The sequence below is a fragment of the Rhinolophus ferrumequinum genome, chromosome 11 (genome assembly GCF_004115265.2).
Source record: "Rhinolophus ferrumequinum isolate MPI-CBG mRhiFer1 chromosome 11, mRhiFer1_v1.p, whole genome shotgun sequence".
Classification (NCBI taxonomy): Eukaryota; Metazoa; Chordata; class Mammalia; order Chiroptera; family Rhinolophidae; genus Rhinolophus; species Rhinolophus ferrumequinum.
Genome location: NC_046294.1, coordinates 9,412,294 through 9,432,413, shown reverse-complemented (window position 1 = coordinate 9,432,413; position 20,120 = coordinate 9,412,294). Strand labels below are relative to the sequence as shown.

At 56.9% G+C, this 20,120-nt stretch overlaps 1 protein-coding gene across 5 annotated transcripts in view; it reads right to left on the bottom strand.

Annotated features, from left to right (window-relative positions):
* The window catches only part of SYT7 (synaptotagmin 7), a 62,511-nt gene that overhangs the window by 5,116 nt on the left and 37,275 nt on the right, over positions 1–20,120 (bottom strand). For 4 of the 5 annotated variants that reach the window (XM_033119717.1, XM_033119718.1, XM_033119719.1 and 1 more), the window contains 5 exons: positions 11,214–11,349; positions 6,735–7,005; positions 3,415–3,584; positions 2,810–2,924; positions 2,085–2,284 (listed from right to left, as the gene is read on the bottom strand). In XM_033119717.1, the coding sequence (XP_032975608.1) occupies positions 2,085–2,284; positions 2,810–2,924; positions 3,415–3,584; positions 6,735–7,005; positions 11,214–11,349 (892 nt within the window). Of the gene's footprint in view, positions 1–2,084; positions 2,285–2,809; positions 2,925–3,414; positions 3,585–6,734; positions 7,006–11,213; positions 11,350–16,123; positions 16,247–20,120 lie in introns of all 5 variants that reach the window. The other variant, XM_033119716.1, reaches the window with a different exon arrangement.

The following is a 20,120-nucleotide window of genomic DNA, read 5'->3' as shown; positions in this document are numbered from 1 at the left end:
ATGACACCCTCACTTGTGATCATGGGGACCAAGGGGCCTTTGCATGCAGTGACAACCTACCCCACAGGGGCCGTCTCCTCCCTCCCCGACAGCCTAACCTAGTTTCCTTGTTGTGCCTCCCTCGGGCCCGGGCAGGCCTGGCCCTTCCGAATTAGACTCCTGACCTGTTCTGCAGCGTATGGGGGTTGAAGGTGATGGTGGGGGGGGCAGTTCACTACCACGCCCTTCCCTACCAGACCTGTTGGGGACTGTCTTTCCTTAATTGCAGTGGCTCCTACCTCCTGGGCACTTACTACACGTAAGCACTTAGCTAGGGGCTCTATACACATAACTCATCACATCTTGACCTGTGAAGCCATTTTAGAGACAGAGAAACGAAGGTGCAGAGAGTTAAGAACCTTACCTACAGTCACAGAATTTATAAGTGGTGCAGAGGGATTTAAATCCCGGTCTTTGGACTCTACACGACCAGCCCGATCCTGCCGGCCTCTATGTTAGGTAGGGGCTGCACAGCGTCAGGGGTGGGGGTACGCACATGACCTCCCAGCCTTGTGACTGGTGGCTGGCTAAGAGCATAGGGCTACCTGAGCTACCCAGGCCAAAATCAGAACAAACTCACCTCCGCCTTGCTTCAGCCAACAGAAGGTAGGACTGTTTCAAAAGGTATCTAAGGAACGCCCAACTCCAAAAGGCTAAGCTACAGAAGAGCTTAGCAATAGATACGGTTACATGGCTGTTGGCCTGAGCTGGTCAAGGAGGGGGCTCAGCAAGCCCCAGCTGCACTTAGAACACATGGTCCCGCTGGGTATGGGTGATGCCATCCTGGAGCACTGTCTCGCCTGTGATCCCAGGGCAGCCAGCCACGTTCCCTGAGCCTTGCTAGGTTAGCAGACAGGGCCAGCTCTGCTCTTTGAGGCAGCTACTTCCCTCAGCCCCAATAGATAAGTTCTCCATTCCCATCTGTCTTAGGGGTGCCTCCACCTTGGCCCCCTTCTCGGTGGAGAGCCTTTCTTGTTTCCCCCACACAGGGCAATGCCTTGGGTGACCATGTCTCACCTAGCTTGCTCCTGGCATCTACCCTTCCCCTCTATCTGCTTTGATCACTGGCTTCCTACACTGGTCAAAACTCCATGTCTGAATGGATACACATGCCCTTAGTAGGGACGTTTCAAAAATAACTTTTATTCTAACAGTAACTAACATGTACATTCCAAGTGCTGTGCTAAGCATTTCACCTGTGCTATTGAATCCTCCCAGCACACTGTGAGGTTGGGACAGTCTTACTCATTTCAAGAGGAGGAAATGAGGCTCCAAAAGGTTATAGCTATTAAGAGGGAGGGCTGGGACCTGGACACTGGCAAACTGACTGCCAAGCCCACACTCTCAACACTAAAACATAAACACAGGAATAGACATTTCAAAGTAGAAAAATGGAAGGGTTTATGTCACAGAAGCACATCCTGGAAAAACTCAAGGCCAGGCATAGATTTTTTGGCTAATGTATGACAAGGAGAGGTCACTTTCTACAAGAACATCCACATATCTCAGGCAATTCTTACATCACCTTGTAAAGTGACGTAGGGTCAGTATTAGTAGCTCCATTTTGCAAATGAGAACACTGAAACTCAAAGAGGCAAGTGACTTGCCCAAGGACACACGGCCTTTTAGCAGCAGATGAGGTGGACAACAAAGCTGGGGTTTTGGAGTCTGACTGCAGCTCTCAACACTGCTCCCCCCCCACCCCCCCACATAGCTCACCCTCTGCAGATGGGCCCTGGGTGACATTGCTCCCAAGGTCCTTACCCCGAGGGTCTTGTCCAGAAAACTCTCTTTTTGAGATCCAGGGCACTTCTTCCTCCCACTTACTTCTTCCCCTGCCCTTGCAGCAGTCTGTCCTCTGCGGACCGATCCACAGTGTGGCCCTTAGGGGGGATCCCATCCAATCCCTTCATTTTCGGATGCAACAGGTCCCCTATGTCTCCGGCTGTCCAGCCCTGCGCTCGGCCACTACGCCTGCTGCTGCCTGTGAGGACAGAGCCTTGCTGGGCGCCAGCTGGCGCGTCACCCGCCCGCCTTGCCCCTACCTTGCCGATGACGTCGTTGCGGCTGAGTTTATCCTTGTCCATGACGGTGATGATGATGGTCGTCTCCCTCAGCTTCTCCGTGGGGATATCGAAGGCAAAGGACTCGTTGAAGATGGGGTTCAGGTTCCTCTTCATGGTCACTGTCTTCTTCTTCTCCACTCGCTTGTCCTTGTACATCAGCCACACCTTCACGTAGGGGTCTGGGAAGGAGCGGGGGAGGTCAGAGGGGCAGTAGGGGCTCCCCGGGATCCCCTTTTCTCTCCAGGCGTGGAAGCTGGGTGCAGGAGGAGCTGTGTGCTTTCTGCAGGGGGCCAGGAAAGCCCCAAGTGAGAATGAGGGGGACCTGGGGGATCAGCAAACGGAGGAGGTGTAAGGGACCTCAGCCATCACCTTGTGCCCTCCTGTGAACATGAACAAGGACACCGAGCCCCACAGAGGCCCGGTCTCGCCCGAGGTCACAGACAAGTAGTATCGAGCTGGGGTTGAAGTCAGGTCTCCCACCACAGTGTCCCCTTCTTCCTGATTCTGGGCAGGACAGAGTCCCAGATGACACTGACTCAGAAGCTGCTCCAAAGGGGCCCCACCCAGGGCTTTAGGGGACAGGAGCTGAGGCCGGAGGTGGGGCGCGGGGAACAGGAGTGACGGGCACAGAGTGGACACCCAGCATGTTCCCGTGTCCCTATCTCCCTGGCCCACCTGCCCTCTGCCTCGAGAAGCCCCAGTACCTGACGTGCCCCCGATGTCCATGGCTTTGAGGTTCCGGGCTTTGATGATGTTCACGATGATGGAGTTGGCAGAGGGGTTGTAGCAGAGAGACAAGAGCAGCTCCCCTCGGCTCCCCTGGGAGGGAGGGAGCAGGGGACAGCTGAGGCTGGGCCCTGAGGGCTGCTTCCCTCCCCTCCCCGCAAAGGGAGACTAGGAGGGGCGTGGGGACTAGGAAGGGTGAATGGTTATGGAGCTCTCTGGAGGGAGCCCCCTACCCCAGGCCCTCTCCATCCTGACCTGGGTGCTCACTCCCTTCTCTGTCTGCCACCTCTGTCAACACTTGCCCTCTCCTCACCTGGCAGGTCTGTGCGCTGCCTCCCATAGGGCTCCCATACCCCCCGACTCCCTGAACAGAGCCCAGCTTCTTTATCACAGCTCAAGCAAGTCCCCCGAGGTGCCAAGCCCCAGCGCTGAACCGCTGGTGGGAATAGCTCCATTGGGGCCGCCCATCTGCGCCCCCTCCCCACAGCGCTCTTGGCCTTCCTAAGGTTGAGGGGTGTCTAGGACTGGATCTGCCAGCCCTGACCTGCCAGCCCCCAGCCAGGGCGCTCAGCTGGGGCCTTACACTCCCATCGCTGCATGGCTTCAGATCCTTCCAGAAGGTCTGCATCTGGGTCAGGTCCACCTTGTTGAGGGGGATGGACACCTCCCCAATGGGGTCGTTGCGGCTGAAGCGGTCATAGTCCAGGACCTGGAGGTAGAGGACCCTCTGCACCACCTTCTCGTAGGGGAAACCTGGGGGACAGACAGTGCAGGTGAAGAGCGGGGCCGAGGGTCCTGGGTAGGAAGGCCCAAGACGAGCAGGGACGAGAAGGACCATGGGTGGTGCCTTCCCGCTGCCGCCCCCCCAGGCACAGCACGCCACACCTGAATTCAGACCTTCCTGAAGCCTTAGCAAGAACTGTCATTGTCTCCTCTGTGTGTCTCTCGACAATTCTCTGAGGTGGACAGTATTTTGTCCTTTTTACAGATGAGGAGACTGAGGCTTAGACGGCTTAAATCACTTGCCCAAAGTCCCACAGCTAATCAAGAGCAGAGCTGAGACCATTCATTCACTCATTCGTCATGTGTCCGTCTTGGTGGCCGGGCCATGGCCCCCTTGCTCTCTCGGCAGCCCTGCCACTGCCAGTCGTGCTGGCAAGTCTGGGAAGTGGCTCTGCCTGCGATGGCCATGGCTGCCAGACAGGAAGCCCCCGGAGGACTCAGGGTGGAGGAAAATGGTAAAGGCACAGAAGGAGTGGACATACTACCCCTTCGCCTCCTTCCAATGATCAGCCCGTCCGTCCGTCCTTCCTCAACAGGTCCCAAAGCTGTCCCCTTCTCCACTGTCCCCTCTGTCATCCAAGCCACTGGCACCTCTTGCCTAGAGAGTCACAAGAGTCTCCAAACAGCACTCTCCGTTTGCTCACTTCTTCCTACTGTCCATTCTCAACATAGCAGCCAGACTGAGCTTTTAAAAATAGAAATCACATCATGATACTCCTGCTTAGAGCCTTTCAGTGGCTCCCAGTGCACTTAGAATAAAAGCGTGTGCCTCCCTTGCCTTCAACTCCTTCCACAACTTGGCCCGCTGTCCTCCACTCTTCACTCAATGACGGCTCCGGCCACACCAGGTTTCTTCCTGGCCTTTCAGCACCCTGATTTTTTCTGCCTCAGCAGCACAAGCTGGCCTGACCACACCCCACGTCCGCTTTCTTTCCTGACACCCCTGATGGGGTCGGATTCCCTATTCTATCTACACTCAAGCACTTTCCTTTCCCAGCTCAGATCCCAGGCTGTAATAGAGATGTATCTGTCTGTTTCCTTGCGTCTTACTCTCTCACTAGGCTAGGATTTCCAGGAAGGTATCTCTGTACTCAATCACCGGATCCTAGAGTCTAACACTGTTTCTGGCACGTAGTAGGCACTCGATAAATATTTGTTAAGTGAATCAATAATTGACTAAATGAGTAAGTGCCAGTCAAATTGCCTGATGGAGCAGCAGGAGTGTGCTGGGTGGAGTGGGATGTAAAGCCTGAAGGAGAGCTGGGCCAGGAGCTTGGATGGGAAGGAAAAGGTACTAGGAACCAGGAGAAGGTCTGAAGCTGGAGTCATTGGACCTTGGGAGGCTCCATTGGAGGAGGGGCCAGCCCGGGAGGTGCAGAGGACGCAGACCAGCCTGGAGGCCTGATGGGTCAGATCCAGGAAGAAGACAGGACACTTAACACCTTAGCCTGACTGATAAGAGAAGATGAAGAGCTCTGGAGGATTCCAGAGACGCTAGAAACACAGAGAAGCCTCTGACAGGGGCAGGTACAATATAAGAGGAAATCCTATGTTCTCTGAACCCCTTGCCTCTGAATTCCTTCAGGGCCCTTTCCTCATATTGAGGGGGGCTATGTCTTGCTCATCTTGGAATCCCCCAGGGAACTTACCCAGGAGACCCTTGGCATCTATTCAGGTGAAATGCACGAAGACAAGTGTACTGGAAATGTTGGCGTTTCCAAGAGGTCTCTGCACCTGAATTAACTCTCTTCAACACCAGAGGAGGCAGTCTCCTATCTGGCAAACTTCTATTCATCCATCACAACCCATCTTGAATGACCCCTCTTCTGGGAAATGTTCTTCAGCAACACCAAAGGGAGCTCATACTGGGTTCCTGCAACACCTGTCATGTGTTGGCAGCGTGTGGCTTAATTATCTACACATTTGTATCCTCCTTTATACAGGAATGCCTTGAGGGCCACAATTCTGTTCTGTACCCCCAGTCCCCAGGAGAGTGCCCTGCTCAGAGTTAATGCTAGGTAAATGCCTGCAGAACAGACCGGTGGACTGGGGCTCTGCCCATAAACCTTGACCCACCAACTAGCTTCAAACACCTCCAGACAGCTGAGCCTTCTGCTGGCTGTGCCATCTCTAAACTGACCCCCACACTACCCTGGAGAAGAGGAGGGTCCAAAAACATACAAGCACCCACCAGCTCACCCCCAATGATTTATTTAGTGGATGCGCTGGCTGCCACTTTGCGGAAGGGGTGAAGTGCCAGATGGCTGGGACACCAGATGGAAAAGTCCGTGGGGCATACTGAAGGTTCTGGAGAAGAAGGTTTTGTTCTCACTGGTTGAATAGGGGGTTGGGAAAGGTTTATGGCTTCTCTAAGTGGGGAGTAGGGTCTGGGCACCCAAAGAGCCTGGGACAGAAATTGCTCCCTGATCACATACCAGCTTCCTGGTTACTGTGAATCCTCAGAGATAAGAGATAAAGAAGGGCCTGCAGGAGAGAGGACATTTCCTGTGCATCTGGACAGGCCTATCCCGGGTGGGGGAAGGGGGCCAGAAACTGGGAACAGATGAATGTTTTTAACATATAGTAGAGTGTTTTCTGCGTACCAGGCACTGTTGTAAGAGCTTTTATAATTTGCTGATTTGAATCCAAGGCACAGAGAGGTTCAGAAACTTGCCCCCGGTCACACAGCTAGTAAGCACCAGAGCTGGGATCCAAACTCAGGCAGCCTGGGCTATAGCTGTGCTCTTAACTACTGCATTAAGGGCACTCCAGATGCTCCATTTCGCGATCCTGTGGGTGCCTCCCTTCCTTCCTGTCCTCCTCAGGATGAATCCTGTGTTTGGGCTGAAGTCCCCATGGTGGCCCCGCTTCCCTCCTCAGCCTTTGGCTGTGATGCCAGCTCCACTCGATGCTATAACCTAATCCCAGCTAAACACAAAATGCATCGTTAATTGGGCTAGACACATGCTGCGTGGGTGTGTGCGAGTGCACATGTGTGTGTGTTTGTGTGTGTGTACAGCTCTACACGTGCATGTGTGCCTGGGGTCACATGTAGACGTGTGTGGTTGGGTGCGGGGGTTGTAGAGGGGAAGAGGGGCTTTGGGTGGGCGGGGGCCTCACCTTCGAAGAGGAAAGTCTCATTCCAGTGGGGGTTCAGGTTCTTCCTCTTCACCTTGGTCTCCAGCTTGTGCTTCTTGTCTGGCAGCAGGTAGATCTTGACAAAGGGGTCGCTGGTGCCACTGAAGTCCTTGGCCGGCAGCTCCTGGGCCTTCATGATCTTCACGGTGAGCGTGGACTCCTGGAAGTTGTAGCCGACACTGAACTGGATCCGGCCCAGATTCTCTCGGCTGCAGCCCTCGTGAGCCTCATCCTCCTCGGAGCCTGGGGAGAGCTGGGGGTGGGGAGAGGTGCGCTGCGTTGGGGAGGATTCTGCTTCCACAAAGCCTCCACTACAGCCCAGCACAGCTAGAAGGCCCCCTGTGCCTGAGGCCAGGCCAGCTGCGGAGGGCTGCACGCTCCCTCTGGTCACCATGTGGGGCGGGTGGGGCCCATCCCACATTGACACCCTGGAGGATACTCAGGCAGAGGGCAAGTGCCTTGGACAGGGTCACACAGGGAGGAAGGGCAGAGCCAGGACAGCCCCTGTCTGAACCCCAGGGCCGTGTGCACCCCTTTCCCCAGCCTCTCCTGGATGCCCTGGGTCTGCCACCCCCTCTGCTCTGACACAGGCTGCCTTTGCCTCCCCTCACCACTGCTCTCCTGGCTGGCCCTGGGTCCCCAGTGGCCTCCTCCAGTTTTCCGCCCTCCCACAGCCCTGCAGGACGGTTTTGAATATTTTGTGAAATACACCAACACAAATACTTGGGCTACCAAAGAGATGAGGGAGATTGTTCACATCTCCAAAGACTTGACCATGATATTTCTTTGGAAAGTGACTCTCTGGGGTTTTGAGGACGATGTGATTTACAAAATGAGAGAGTCAGGTTTTCAGGAGCAACGTCTATTTGTGTAAGCAGAGACACTGAGAACACGGACTCCCAGACCCAGTCAGGTAAGCCTAATATGACGGGGCTGGAGAGACCTGGGCGTGGGGGTGGGGAGGCGGGCCGCAGAGTTGTTTAAAAGGAGCCTCAGGTGACAGTACTGCACTCCGGACCTGAGGACCATGGGAAGGGAGGCCTACATCCGAATTCAGCCCCCTCCCCCATGGGTGGCACTTGGGCCGACCCAGCAACTGATGGACATGTGGAGGGTGGCATGCAAGTCCCATTCCTAGGCTGACTTTGAAATACTAGTCAGTAATTGGGGGGAGGGTCTCCCAGCCAAATCTTCTCAGCTGTGGCTGCTCATTGGGACTATCTGGGGAGGTTTTTAGAATCCTGCCCAGCCTCAGCCACTTGGGTCCCACCCAGGAGCCTGGGGGTCCATGTGGCCTAGGCATCCCTTTACTAAAAGCTCCTCAGGTGATTGGATGAGAGTCAGGGGTGGGGCTCCCGGTACCACATTTAAGATGAAATTGATGGCCCCTGTTTTCTCTCCCCACTTCCCCCACAGGAGTCTTCTCTGTGCCCTCTCTTTTCTCCTGGAGAGGTGGCCCAGGCTCTCAAGCACGAAACAATACAGATGATAAGAATATGTATAGCGTGCACCTACCATGGCAGAAGACTCTTACATCACCTTCTTACTGAATCCTGACAACAGCGGGCGAGGCAGTTATCACCACTCTAGCTGAGGAGACTGGCTCAGAGAGGTTAAGTCACACGCCCAAGATTGCACAGCAGTATGAACCCTCTCTGACTTGAAAGCTTGTTCCTTCCATTAAAGCGTGTCCTCATCCCAGGGCAGTGTTGGGACTGCCCCCCAAGCCAGTGAGGACTCACCTGTTCCAGGTGAGAAGTATCCAATCGTATAAATAATAGTAACCGCCAGGTACCTGGCCCTGCCCTGTGTGGGGTGCTTGGCCATCACGCTCCCTATAGCACCCCGAAGAGGCAGGCACGGCTGTGTTCCCATTAGGTTTGGGGCACAGAGAGATTACTAACTTGCATCAAGTCGCCTGTGATAAGTAGAGTGGGAGCTGGGAGCCAGGTCAGTGCCAGCCATGAGTGCCCTTCCAGCGGCCCTTACTCTCACATTCAGATCCAGTGTCTGGGGCTTCACCAGCCACACCCCTGATCCCGCCCGGGGCTGGAAGGGGAACTGAGCTGCCTTTCCCGATCTTTCTCACAGTAGAAGGTCCCTCCGGCTCCTGCCCCTCAGCTGGATTCAGACACCCTGCAAGCTCCACCCCAGGCCCACAGAAAGTGTGGCTTCCCTACCCAGATGCAGTTTTCCCCTGGTGAGCCTTCCCTCTCCTCATGCCAGCCCACTCCCCTTGAGCCTCAGTTTCTGCATCTGTAGGGGTCCTGGGAGGGTTAAATAGGCCCATGTTCCTTCCATAGTCCTGTTCCGCAGCCTGACCTCTTCACTGACGCCATGGAGCCTGTAAAGACCACTTGCCCCTCCCTGTTCCTCCAAAATTTGGTGTGGAGTTCCTGGTGACGAGTCCAGGTGGCCCCAGACCCACCTGAGGACGCTCTGGTCACTTGGCTCTTGGCTCCCAATCGAGGTAGTCTGGAAGGTGGGTGGGTCAAGTGGGCTTCACGTTGGAAGCAGGCAGTGGTTTTGTGCGTGCTCCCAGCCTTCCAGAACCACAGCCCTGAGCCCTAATTAACCAGCTGGGGCAGCTCCTGGAGCTGTTTCCATGGCAACTGGGCTGGCCACCCCTATCCCGCCCTGGGGGAGGTGCTGCCTGAGTTCTGGTAGAAGTAAGCATCAAACACCATCCGGGCAGTGCCCTGGGAGATGGGGCGGGGTGGCTCAGATGCCGCTGTGGCCCGGCCTTCTTTCTGACCCCTCCCCTCAGTCCCTTCCTCTGGCCAGCTGTGGGTACCTGCCTCCTCCTGACCCCCAACTTCTGACAGCCTGGGGTCTGGAGACCAGACAGCGGTTTGCTTCTTCCTCCTTCTCGCCCTACTCATCTTTATCTTCACTATCGACGCTAATGACCTGACTTTGGCCCAGGGCCGGGCAATTAAACCCTGCCTGCCCACCTCTGAGCCTCGGCTGAGAGGGCACTGGGCCTGCACTGCCTTCCTCTGCCTGTGGCTGTCTGCCCCTCCCGAGGGCCAGCAAGGGGCAGGCAAGCGGGCTGGGACAGGGCTGCGCCTTTTGGGAACCTAGGTACCGGGAAGCTGTAACCAATTAAGAGCCTGTGCAGGGAGGTGGACAGACTGTGGCGACGATGACAATGGCTGGGCCATCTCCATAGGTAGGGGACAGTGGGGGGCCAGGCATGCCACGGGGGGGGGGGGGGGGGCCCGGGGGGGCGGAGAAGGGGAGAGGTGAGGAGGCCCAAGGGAGACCAGAACAGGAACAGGGAAAATCTGATGCTCTAATCTGCATCCAAGAGCCATGCAGACTCTTTGGGCCCACCTCAGGCCTGCTGACTGGGAATCTGCATTTTAACAAGATCCCTGGGCTGGGCTGGAAAAGGGCAGTGGGGATGGATGATTAGTCACACAGAACCCTAAATGGCAAAGGGTGAGGTCTGGGGGCCCTGGGGGCCTCAGGGAGAGTGGGGGCTGCGGTGCCAAGGCCGTGGGCAAGGGAACTCTGAATTGAATGACATCAGCATCTTCCTTCTCTCTATGGGAGGGATGGAGGAGGGTCCTAGTCCAGGGAAAGGAAGTAACTTGTCCCAGGTCATGACCAGTAGGCACATGGCAGGCACTAGGTTCCCACCCTCACACCCTCCCCAAGCCTTCCTGGGCCTTCCAAGCTGCCAAACCTTGGACTGACTCCTGCATTCAAATCTCTAGCCTTTGGAAAGCACAGGCGGGGCAATTAGCTGTGCCCCACTGCTACCACCAGGGGGTGCTATGTGAAAGCCACAACCTCTGCCTTGGTAAAAAAGTGCCTCAGAACCACAAGGCTGGGATCCCGATGGGGTTGGGTGTGGACAGGAGAACCCCTCATAAAGGTCAGGACCACGGGGTTCCTCCTCTCCTGTTCTCTTTGGGCCTTAACTGGCCCCCAGCAACGGGGGTTGGAGAAGATCCCTGGGATGGAGATATGAGACACGCTCCACCGGAAGTGCTGCCTCAGACCTCTACTCAATTGGAAGCCACTCAGAGAAGGTATGTGCGCACACGTGCATGCACACACACTCACGTGCGGCACACACACACACACACAGAGAAGAGAAGGCACACCTTCTGCCCCAAGTCCTCCGGCCACTAGCCTTTTCTTCTAGGACCATAAAAATGTCTCACAGGAGTAGGTTTTCTTTGGCCCCTGTTCAACCCAGAAAGACACTGGAGGAAGATGGGTGTTCTTATTCCCACTTGAAAAATGGGGAAACTGAGGCACAGAGCGGCTGTTTTGGTGAAAGAGCTGGGGAAAAGAACCCAGGCTTCGCTCACACAGTCACCGTGCTCGTTCCCTGGCCTGAGTGGACGATGCCTACAATGTCACCCGTTTCTACACGTGCCCATCGCCCCGCCCCAGGTTTCCCGGCGCGGCCCCCCGCGTGGGCCCCAGGCCGCCAGCCCTTCTCACCATCAGCATCTCGCTGGTGAGGGAGTTGACAAGGTCTGAGACGGAGGAATGCGGCTCGGTCCGGCGGTCAGACTCATCGTGAGGCGTCTGGCTGGGCACTGGGGTTGTGTTCACTGCCTTCCCTCCTGTAGGCAACCTGGGGGCAGGGGGAGTCCCAATGAGCGTGGCTGGTGGGGGGCGGGGCTAGGCACCACGGGCCTGTGTGGCGGCAGGACGTTCTCTGAGACCCAAGCAGCTGCCGTGTCCTGCGGCCAGTCGGAGCTGTGTTCTGGTCCACAGGGAGACCTGGCCTCCCCCCCACACCCCAGTGTGACCCTCCTTGACTGTCCCTGTGGGTACTATTTTGGGGGTGCTCCCACTCCTTCTGTTCCCCAGAAAACCCAGCATCCTCCAGTCACTGCTTGCATGGTGCTGTCTGAGTATGCCTCCCTCCCCAGAGGCCCCCTGTACCCCTGCTGGGAGGGGAGGCTCCGTGGGGGAGTTCCAGGTTTTCTCCCTGCATCATTACCCTCTGCAAACACACCCAGAATGCCTCTCTGGATGCCCCACCTGTTTGTTCAGGCTCAGCGAGAACTTAGGTGCCCTTCAGACACGAGACTGACCAGGTAAGGCCAGGACGGCTGTCCACACAGCTCTGCCCAGTAGAACTTTCTGTGATGACAGAAGTGTTCTATATCTGTTATCCACTTGTGGCAACTGAGGTTTTGAAATGTGGCCAGTGCAACTGAGAACTGAATTTTTAATTCTGTACAACTTAAACTCATTTAGATTTAAATAACCACCTATTGGATAGGGCAAGTCGTTACCTTCTTGCTCCCCGGTCCCCACCCTTCTCCCACTCTGAGGACTGCACCTTTGAGAAGGCTCTTGCCCAGGGCAAAAACACGGGCAATACTGAAGCCCCGGATGTGACATTCCACCCTGCCCTGTCTACACCCCGTCTGCTTTGTCCACGCTGTTCCCAGGGAGCCAGACTCTCTGGCCTAGGTGGTGAACCCAGGCTATGTCCAGCTGGGACTCAGGAAGGGGGCACTAAAAGCCTGCCCAAGGACCAGGCTGGAACATCTCATGAGGAGGAGAGGTGGGGGCAGGCAGCGAGGAGGAGATGGGGAGACTGGAAGTGTGGGGCTAGGGACAGGCTACAGTACAACAGCTTTGAGAGTACCAGAGCCAATCGTGGAGACCACACAGGCTGGACACAAGCCATGGGCCTCAGTATGGACCAGCCACCGGCACACAGTTGGCCACGCAGGCACAGACAGACATGCATGGAATATGCCAGGCCCTGGCGGGGAGACACCAGGACCCAACAGCAAGGTATGTGCGCACACGTGCATGCACACACACTCACGTGCGGCACACACACACACACACACACGCGCACACAAGCCCAACAGATACCCAGGGGAACAGGGGGAGAATGGCACGGGGGACAAGGCAAGTCAACCAGAGCAGCAAGATGACACGCATACAGCGATGCACACACTTCAATCACGAGAGGAAACACATTTGGGCATGCCACGGTGTGCTGGTGAAGTGGGACAAACTGAAACAGAAAACGCAGGGCGCAGTCTCTGGGACAGACACCCTGAGAATCAGACACACGACGCACCTGCTGTGAGAACCCGGCCTTGCCTGGACAAGACGGAAACACCCCCCTCTGCCCGGGGACACACGGGTGCCCATCCCAGGGGCTCGGCCACAGCAGAGCACGCACACACATGGACACACATGTGCGGACACACACACGGACACACACGCGCGGACACGTGCTTACGCAGGCAGGCACAGGGAGGAAGAGGAGACTGAAATAGCTGGAGAGGTAAAGTCAGGTTAAAAATAGAGGGGGAGAGGAGGAGAGAGCGGAGATTGACTGCTGAAGGTATGAGAAAGTTGGAGTTATTTTGGCCACACCACAGCGTCAGCGCAGCTGCAAAGCAGCCTGGGAAAAGATGGTCAGCGCCACTGAAGCTATTGGAGGTCACAGAACAGAGAAAGACAGAGAGACAAGTGCACAGAGAGGCAGAGGGAGAGGCGCAGGGGCCCGTCACTGGCCCAGGGACATCCCTGTGAGGAGCAGATGGGAGGAAGGAGGGGGAGAGAGAGGCCAAGAAAGGTTAGTTGGAGCCGAGTGAAGAAGGCTGCAGGGTGGACAAGGGCACAAAGAGGAGCGAGGCGGCCGAGAGGAGAGGCAGAGAGGAGGCGGGGGGCACACACCGCAACAGGAGAAACATGGTGGCTTTGGGGCAAGGAGAGCGATGGGGGTGGTCAGGTCCCTGCCCTGCCCTGAGCCCCACTCAGGTGGGGGTGGGGCCATGGTGGAAACCATTTGGATCCCAAGAAGCAGTGGTGAAAGGGATGGGTGAGAGCAAGAGGCTGGGATGGGTGCCGGGCAGAATGGGTGACCGTGGAATGGGCACAGCAGGGTGTGGGAGCTAGGGCAGCTTTGGCCTCCCTCCTGGGCCCAAGAGCATTTTGAAATTCTTGGGGTCCCCTGCACTGGGGTCCAGGAGCTGAGGGATCCTGGATGGGGGCTTCCCAGCCACCAAATATCCTCGGAGTAGGGGCAGGCACCGACCCTCCCATCTCGTGTTCCTTGCTAGATGCACCCCCTTCTTGTTTGGGACCTGGGGTGGCCGCTTCTTCTCCTGGGGTTCTCCTGCTGGCAGACCTCAGGCGTTGAATGTTCTCCCCAACAACAGCCAAGGGCCACCCACCCCTCACCCCAGGTCTGGAGGCAGAAGCTGAAGAGGAAGGGACAGCTGACCCAAGCCTAACATTCCAAGGCCCAAGGAGCCAGGAGCCCAGAGGGGTGGAGCTCTAAGGTGCCTGGGGCCCAGCGGGTGTTGCCAATGCCAAGCTTATATGGGGAGAGTGCCGGGAAGGAAGCACGCGATTCTGGACGCCCTTGCAAACACCCCAGAGGCCATGAGAAGTGAGCATCCAGGATGGGGTGGGCGTGACCAGGTGGGAATGGCATGGGTTCACTTGGAAAGCCAGGCTGGGTCGGAGTGAGGTCCCACAACCTCCACCTCCACACCCACCTTTCCCAGAAAGGTAGGGGACAGCTGATGTAATGATCAAAAGGCATGGGTGTGTTAAAATATGGAATGAGACCTAAGTGGCAAAGAGGTAAAAATAGGCTGTGGGTGAAAATGGAGCCGGCTAATTAACACATGGGTGACGTGAAATCTCGTTTCCAGCCTGCATCTGCTCCCTCACACTTCACACCTTTCCAGGCAAGGGGCTCAGGTGTTTAGCAGGCTTTTCAGGGCTCCAGCCCCTTCCTGCAGCCTCTTAACCTTGGTCCCTGGCCCTCTCCCCACGGCCCTCTGACCTGCCTGTGACCCAGCTCTCAGGCCCCCGCCCAGGAAGCCGGGACTCCTGTGGCACCAGGTGGGGTGGAGGTGGCAGGCTCTGTTCCTCCTGCACCCCAGGACTTGGGCTCAGGGTGTGATATCCTCTGTACCACGGAGTGAAAGAACTGGTCCTGCTCTCCCCTCCCATTCTCTTGGGGACTTCCGACTTTGCCCACCGTAGACATGTAACTGTGGACTAGGGTGGGAAGACATGAGAATGCTGGTCTCCAGAAGCTACCGGAGGGGCAGGCAAGTCAGCTGTCTAACTCTCTGCCTTTCCTTCCCTACCCCACAGGCCCCTGGCAGCACCTTGGGACAATTCCTTCCTGCACACAAAGGCCTCTTAATGAGCAAGCGTCAGGGTCTCTGTCCGGCTGACAAGATCCGACAAGTGCCCCAGCCCAAGGGCCTGTTCCCACATTAGAAGCTTCACATATCTGAGCTGGAAGGGGTCAGCCTGTCCAATCCTTCATTTGACAGGCAAGGAAGCAGAGGTCCGGGAGGGGCTGTGACATGCCCAAGGCTGCAGAACAAGGTTCTGGCAGAACCAGAGATAGAAGCACGGCGTCCTGGCTGCGGGGCCACATGCACTGTCAGGCTTTGGTCTGACGAGCATCAGACCGGAGCCAGGTGAGGAGCCCTCCTCTCGTGACTACAGGTGTGTGGCCATGCCCAGCCTAAGGTCGAGTGAGAGAAGGCAGCCAGGCCAGGTGCAGGACGACCCCGCCTTTGTGACGCTGACAGAGCCCTGGGACCTCCAGCCTTTCCCAGTCCCCTTCCTCTTGAGAGTTCTCCACGCCCTTCCTGAGATGGGGGCATCAGGGCAGGCTTCCCTGAGTTCCCGATGGCTGTGGACAGTTAAATGCCTAGCCCTCTGCTCAGCCTGTGCTATGGCCACATAGGCTATTCCTGGTCCCCCCCAGGGCCCTGAGGGCCAGCAGCAGGGCTGCCAGTGACAGGTTGCTCTCGGCCCCTCACCCTATGACCTCCTCTTGGTACCTTGGGCTCAGGGGCTGCCTTTCTGGTTCCTTTTGGTCACCAGGCCTCTCCCATGGCCCAGACCCTCCCACCACGGGCTCCTCTTCCATCAGCGGAGCAGCCAGTCACACCTCTGCTTCGGGGAGTGTGACCATCACCCCAGCGGGGCCTCCAGGCAAGAGGGAGGTTGAGGTGGTGGGGATGAGGGAGAGCAGGCTGGCGCCCCTTCCCTAACATCCCCCATCCACCAACCACCGGAGAAACTGGGATTTCTGGGTCGGGGGTGGGGCAGAGATGAAAGATGAGGGGGCAGCAGAGGGGAGCCAAGCAGGAGGATGGGGCAGAAAGGCTGGCTTGCTCCGGGCAAGGGCAAACGTGCCCGGGGAGCAGGCTTGATCCAGAATGGTCCCAGGACAGCCGCACTGGCCTCCGACCCAAGGGACACCACCGGGGTGGCCGTGTGTGAGGGCACCGCCTGGGGCGGGACCGTCCTCCCGCTCCAGCATCCATTGAAGACACACCGCCTCGTCCAGCTCTGCCGCCGCCACCGCGGGCCCTCGCCTGAGCTCGTACCTCTTGTCCCCCTGAGCGTTCTGGTTCTGCTGGGTTCCTGGGTTTTGCAGGTCAGGGATATTGGCAAAGTCATCCTGTTCCGAAAGCCCTAAGACCAAGGATAGCACCACCATCCGGCCTTCCCTGCCCGGGGCGGGCAGCCCACCAGCCGGGGTGAAAGGAGGAGGCCCCATGGGCAGGGCAGGGAGGGGAAGGAGAGAGAGACAGAGACAGAGACAAAAAGAGAGAAGAAAAAAGCGTAAGAAACTGGCCCTGCAGGAGAGAAACCAAACTTCAGTACTGTCAACAGTTGTAGAGCAGAGTGGGGTGGAGGCAGGGACGGAGGGAGGGAATGGAGGGGAGGTGTCCATGGTCTGAGACCCAGCTCGCCTGGGGACCAGAGCAAGATTCTCTGGAGAAACAGGGAAGGGGCTGGGCAGAGGCCTGCTAAGGTGGTGTGACTGGCACGGTCCTGAGGGGACACTCAGGGGAGGCTGAGGGGAGCAGAGCCCAGGCCCTGGGACAGAGACGTCCAACAGCTAATTCATCTGCAGCTGAACAAAGGCCAGGGAACACTGGCTCTGGCCATCCAGGCCCCTGGGAGGAGAGGGAGGGCTCTGTCGCCATCTTGCTTCAGGACTGTGCAGACAGGTTTGGGGTCCCAGCTAGGAGGTTCTTAGAAAGTCTGGAAATCCACCCTATGCTTATGGAAGGCCCTCATAAAGACAGCTCCAGGTCGTGGTCAGCCAGGTGTGCTTAATGCCAGGATTCGTCTTAGAGCTTCCTCCCAGGTCCCTGGACACACAGCCCATTGGAGGGGAATGGAAGTCCCTTCTGGCATCTGGTGTGTTTTGGCCATGGTGGGCCTTCTCCTGTGTCCCCCTTCCTAGAGATCCAGGCAATAACCACCAAGGCTTTTGGGTCCAGTTCAGGGGCTACTCCTTGGAGAAGCAGTCCAGAAGGCACCAAAAGGCAAAGATGGAAAGAGAGAAAGTACAGGAACTTGGCGAGGTCAGGAGAAACCCAGGCAGGACTCGAGGGAGCCTGTGTCTTCAGTGAGGACAGTCTGGAAAAGGCTGGCTAGTCCCGGCAGATTAGAAGGTGAGAACCTCTTGGCCTTGTCATGTGGGCAGCAGCATGGGGCCGGAGGTCAAGGTGTGACATCTTTAGTATGGCTCAGTCTCAGAGAACCACTGGGCGACTGCAAGGTCACCTGCAATTTCAGGGATAAACGTGGCCCCCTGCCCCTCAAAGCCATTTGAGTTTGTGGGCATTTTCTGGGTACTGTGTGGAGCTCATCCAGCATTGTGTGTGTCATCCGACAAAGGCAGAAGAATTCTCAGATGGCACAGGCATGAAAGCATCTCAAGAAGGGCCAAGGGAAAGATGGTAAACCTGGTGGAATGTTCCAGAGGGGGACAGATCCTGGGAAGCCTACCATTTCCACCCCCATCCGGGAGGGCGAGGAAACCATAAACAACTGGCGATGGCTGTTTTCCAGACAGGTTATCAAAAGGGAACTCTAGCAGGTGAGAACCGGCCTCTGAGGGGAGGGCGGGAGCACAGGGGGGAGCTGGCAGTGGGCTCTGGGGAGGGGAGGAAGTTAAGTGGTTTCACTGCCTTCTCTGTCTTTGTATCTTTGTCCTGGGCACGATCATTCCAGGCTGACACTTGCACTGGCATCTAACTTTTGGGAAACAATCCACCCTTCCTTCAGGACGAATCCTCATTTTCTTTGTTCTCTGCCCACCGGTACTGTTTTAGAGTTGGTAAAATTCCATTTGCCTGCTTGGGAGCTGGTTGAGCTGGGGGAAGGCAAACCCAGGGAAAACATGTTTTTCTTTTGTTAATGCATTTTTCAGATACTCCTTTTGCGTTTCTTAAAAACAAAATGGCTCCTCGGCATAAATTCCCAATTTGTCATTCTCTCCAGATCGCAGGCCCCAAGGGTGAGACTGGGGGCAAGACAGGGAGAGTTGGGGGAGATGTGGTGGTATTGGGGGGGGGTCACACCCATTAAGCAGGAGGAATGCCTGCCTCCCTGAGAGAGAGAGTTGGGATCTTGGGGGGCCTGGCTCGCCCTCTCACCCTGACCCTTGACCTGGACTACCTGTGTTTAGGTGAGTGAAATGCCTCAGAGTCTAAACTGTACGACAGGCATCTGGGGTCAGCAAACTACAGCTGGTGGCCTACGTTTACATAGCCCACAAGCCAAGAATGATTTGTACATTTTAAAATGCGATTGAGGCGACATGTGTCCCGCAAAGCCTAAAATATTTATAATCTGCCCTTTACACAATTTGCCGGCCCCAGCTGGGAGGGACCACAGCGGAGGGGGTGTGGGTTTGGGTAAGCCCTGCCAGTGGCCGGCAAGTGAGGGGCACACAGCTGCGGTGGGCAGAAGCAGCGAGGACAAAGGATGCTGGCTCATGAGAGCCGCTCATCAAATCCTAGTTGACTAGGGGGGCGGCAGGCAGGGAGGAGGTGGTGAACAGGGGCTTTCCTGCAGCCGGACACTTTCTTCCCAGAGCCTGGGGATAGCCCCTGCCCCAGTCTGATGGCTGCGAGAACAGGAGGCAGGGCTGATGGCTGTGCAAGGAGCAGCTGGAGGTCAGGAGGAGCAGAGGGATGCAGGGACCCGGCTGGCTCTGTTCTGTCCAAGCCACCGCAGCAGCAATTCCCTCGACTCTCCTAACCCATGCCAATGCCACCGCATCCGTCTCAAAACAAACTGCGACCTGGAAGCCAGGAGGCTCTGCTGGGCATCTTGTCATGCAGGCGTCCAGCTGGAGTCCCAAGGGTCCTTGGGTCAGGGAGAGCCCTAGTGGATGTGCTGCCCGGAACTGCCAAGTAGACTCACAGGCAGCATTTGTGGGCCAGGCTGGGGCCCCAGGTCACTTGCACCCGAATGGGAAGCTGGTGTGGAAGAGCCTCTTCTGTTGGGTGCCTCTGCCAGGGGCAGCACTTCCGTCTGCCCTGGACATTCGGGCTGGAATCTCAGTCGGAGAGACAGGATGCTCTGAGGGACCTGCTTGCCTTCAGCATCCCCATATCTTGCCAGTGAGCTGGGCCTTGACTTTGGCTTTCCCCTTCCTCCTCCCTTTCTCCTCTCCCAGGCTCGGTGTGCTGATCTCCTGCTTGTGAACACTGCTCCCAGGAAAGAGCTGGCCGAGGGGAGTAATCCCCAGAGCCTGGAAGGAAGGTCATGTTAGGCCCAAGGAGGTGGTGATACCAGGGACAGAAGCCCAGGCCTGCCCTGGGTTCTGGGTGTGAGCATAGATGCCCAGAGGGATGGTGGGGAGAGGGTGCCCTGGGTGGGGGGCCCCTACCAGCGAGAGGGGGAGAGGGGCACATGGCTGGGGGAATGGCTAAGGTTCAACACTGACGGTGAGTAGTTACTTCTCAGACTTGCACACCTGAAATAAGGCTCTGATTTAGAAACAATGTTCTCTGGAGCTTTGGGAGGAGCCTCCAAGGTTTGTCCTTAGGAGACGGGTCATTACAGGAGACAGGGCAGGAGCTAGAGGACAGGTGGCTATAGGAGGTCGGAGAGGGAGAGGACAGGGGAAGTGAGAGGGAGGGAGAAAGCATGCAGCAGGAAGGTGAGCAGAGTACGGTTACAGAGAAGAAGTAAACTGGAGGGGAGGAGGCAGGGCCTGGGAGATGGAGTGAAAGGAGACCAGGTTTGGAAGGAGGGGATGAGAGAGGTCACAGGAGGAGAGGGCGAGGCGGAAGGGAGGCCACCAGCAGCGAAGAGGAGACAGATCTGGGGACCTCAGCAGCTTCCCTAGTGTCTCCACTTACTTTTAGGGGGGACCTTCTCTGAGCCCCGAGGCACTGAGGGTGGGCTAGGATCATCAAAGGGGTGGCTCAGAGACAAATCCTTTCATGGGGGGCTTCAGGCTCGAGCCATGAGCCCTAAGAAACTGGGGAGGGCGTGGCCAAGTTTGCTTGGCACTCTGCCCGGGAGATGGAGGGCCTGTCGGCAACTAAGGAGATGTAGGGGAAAGATGCTGGG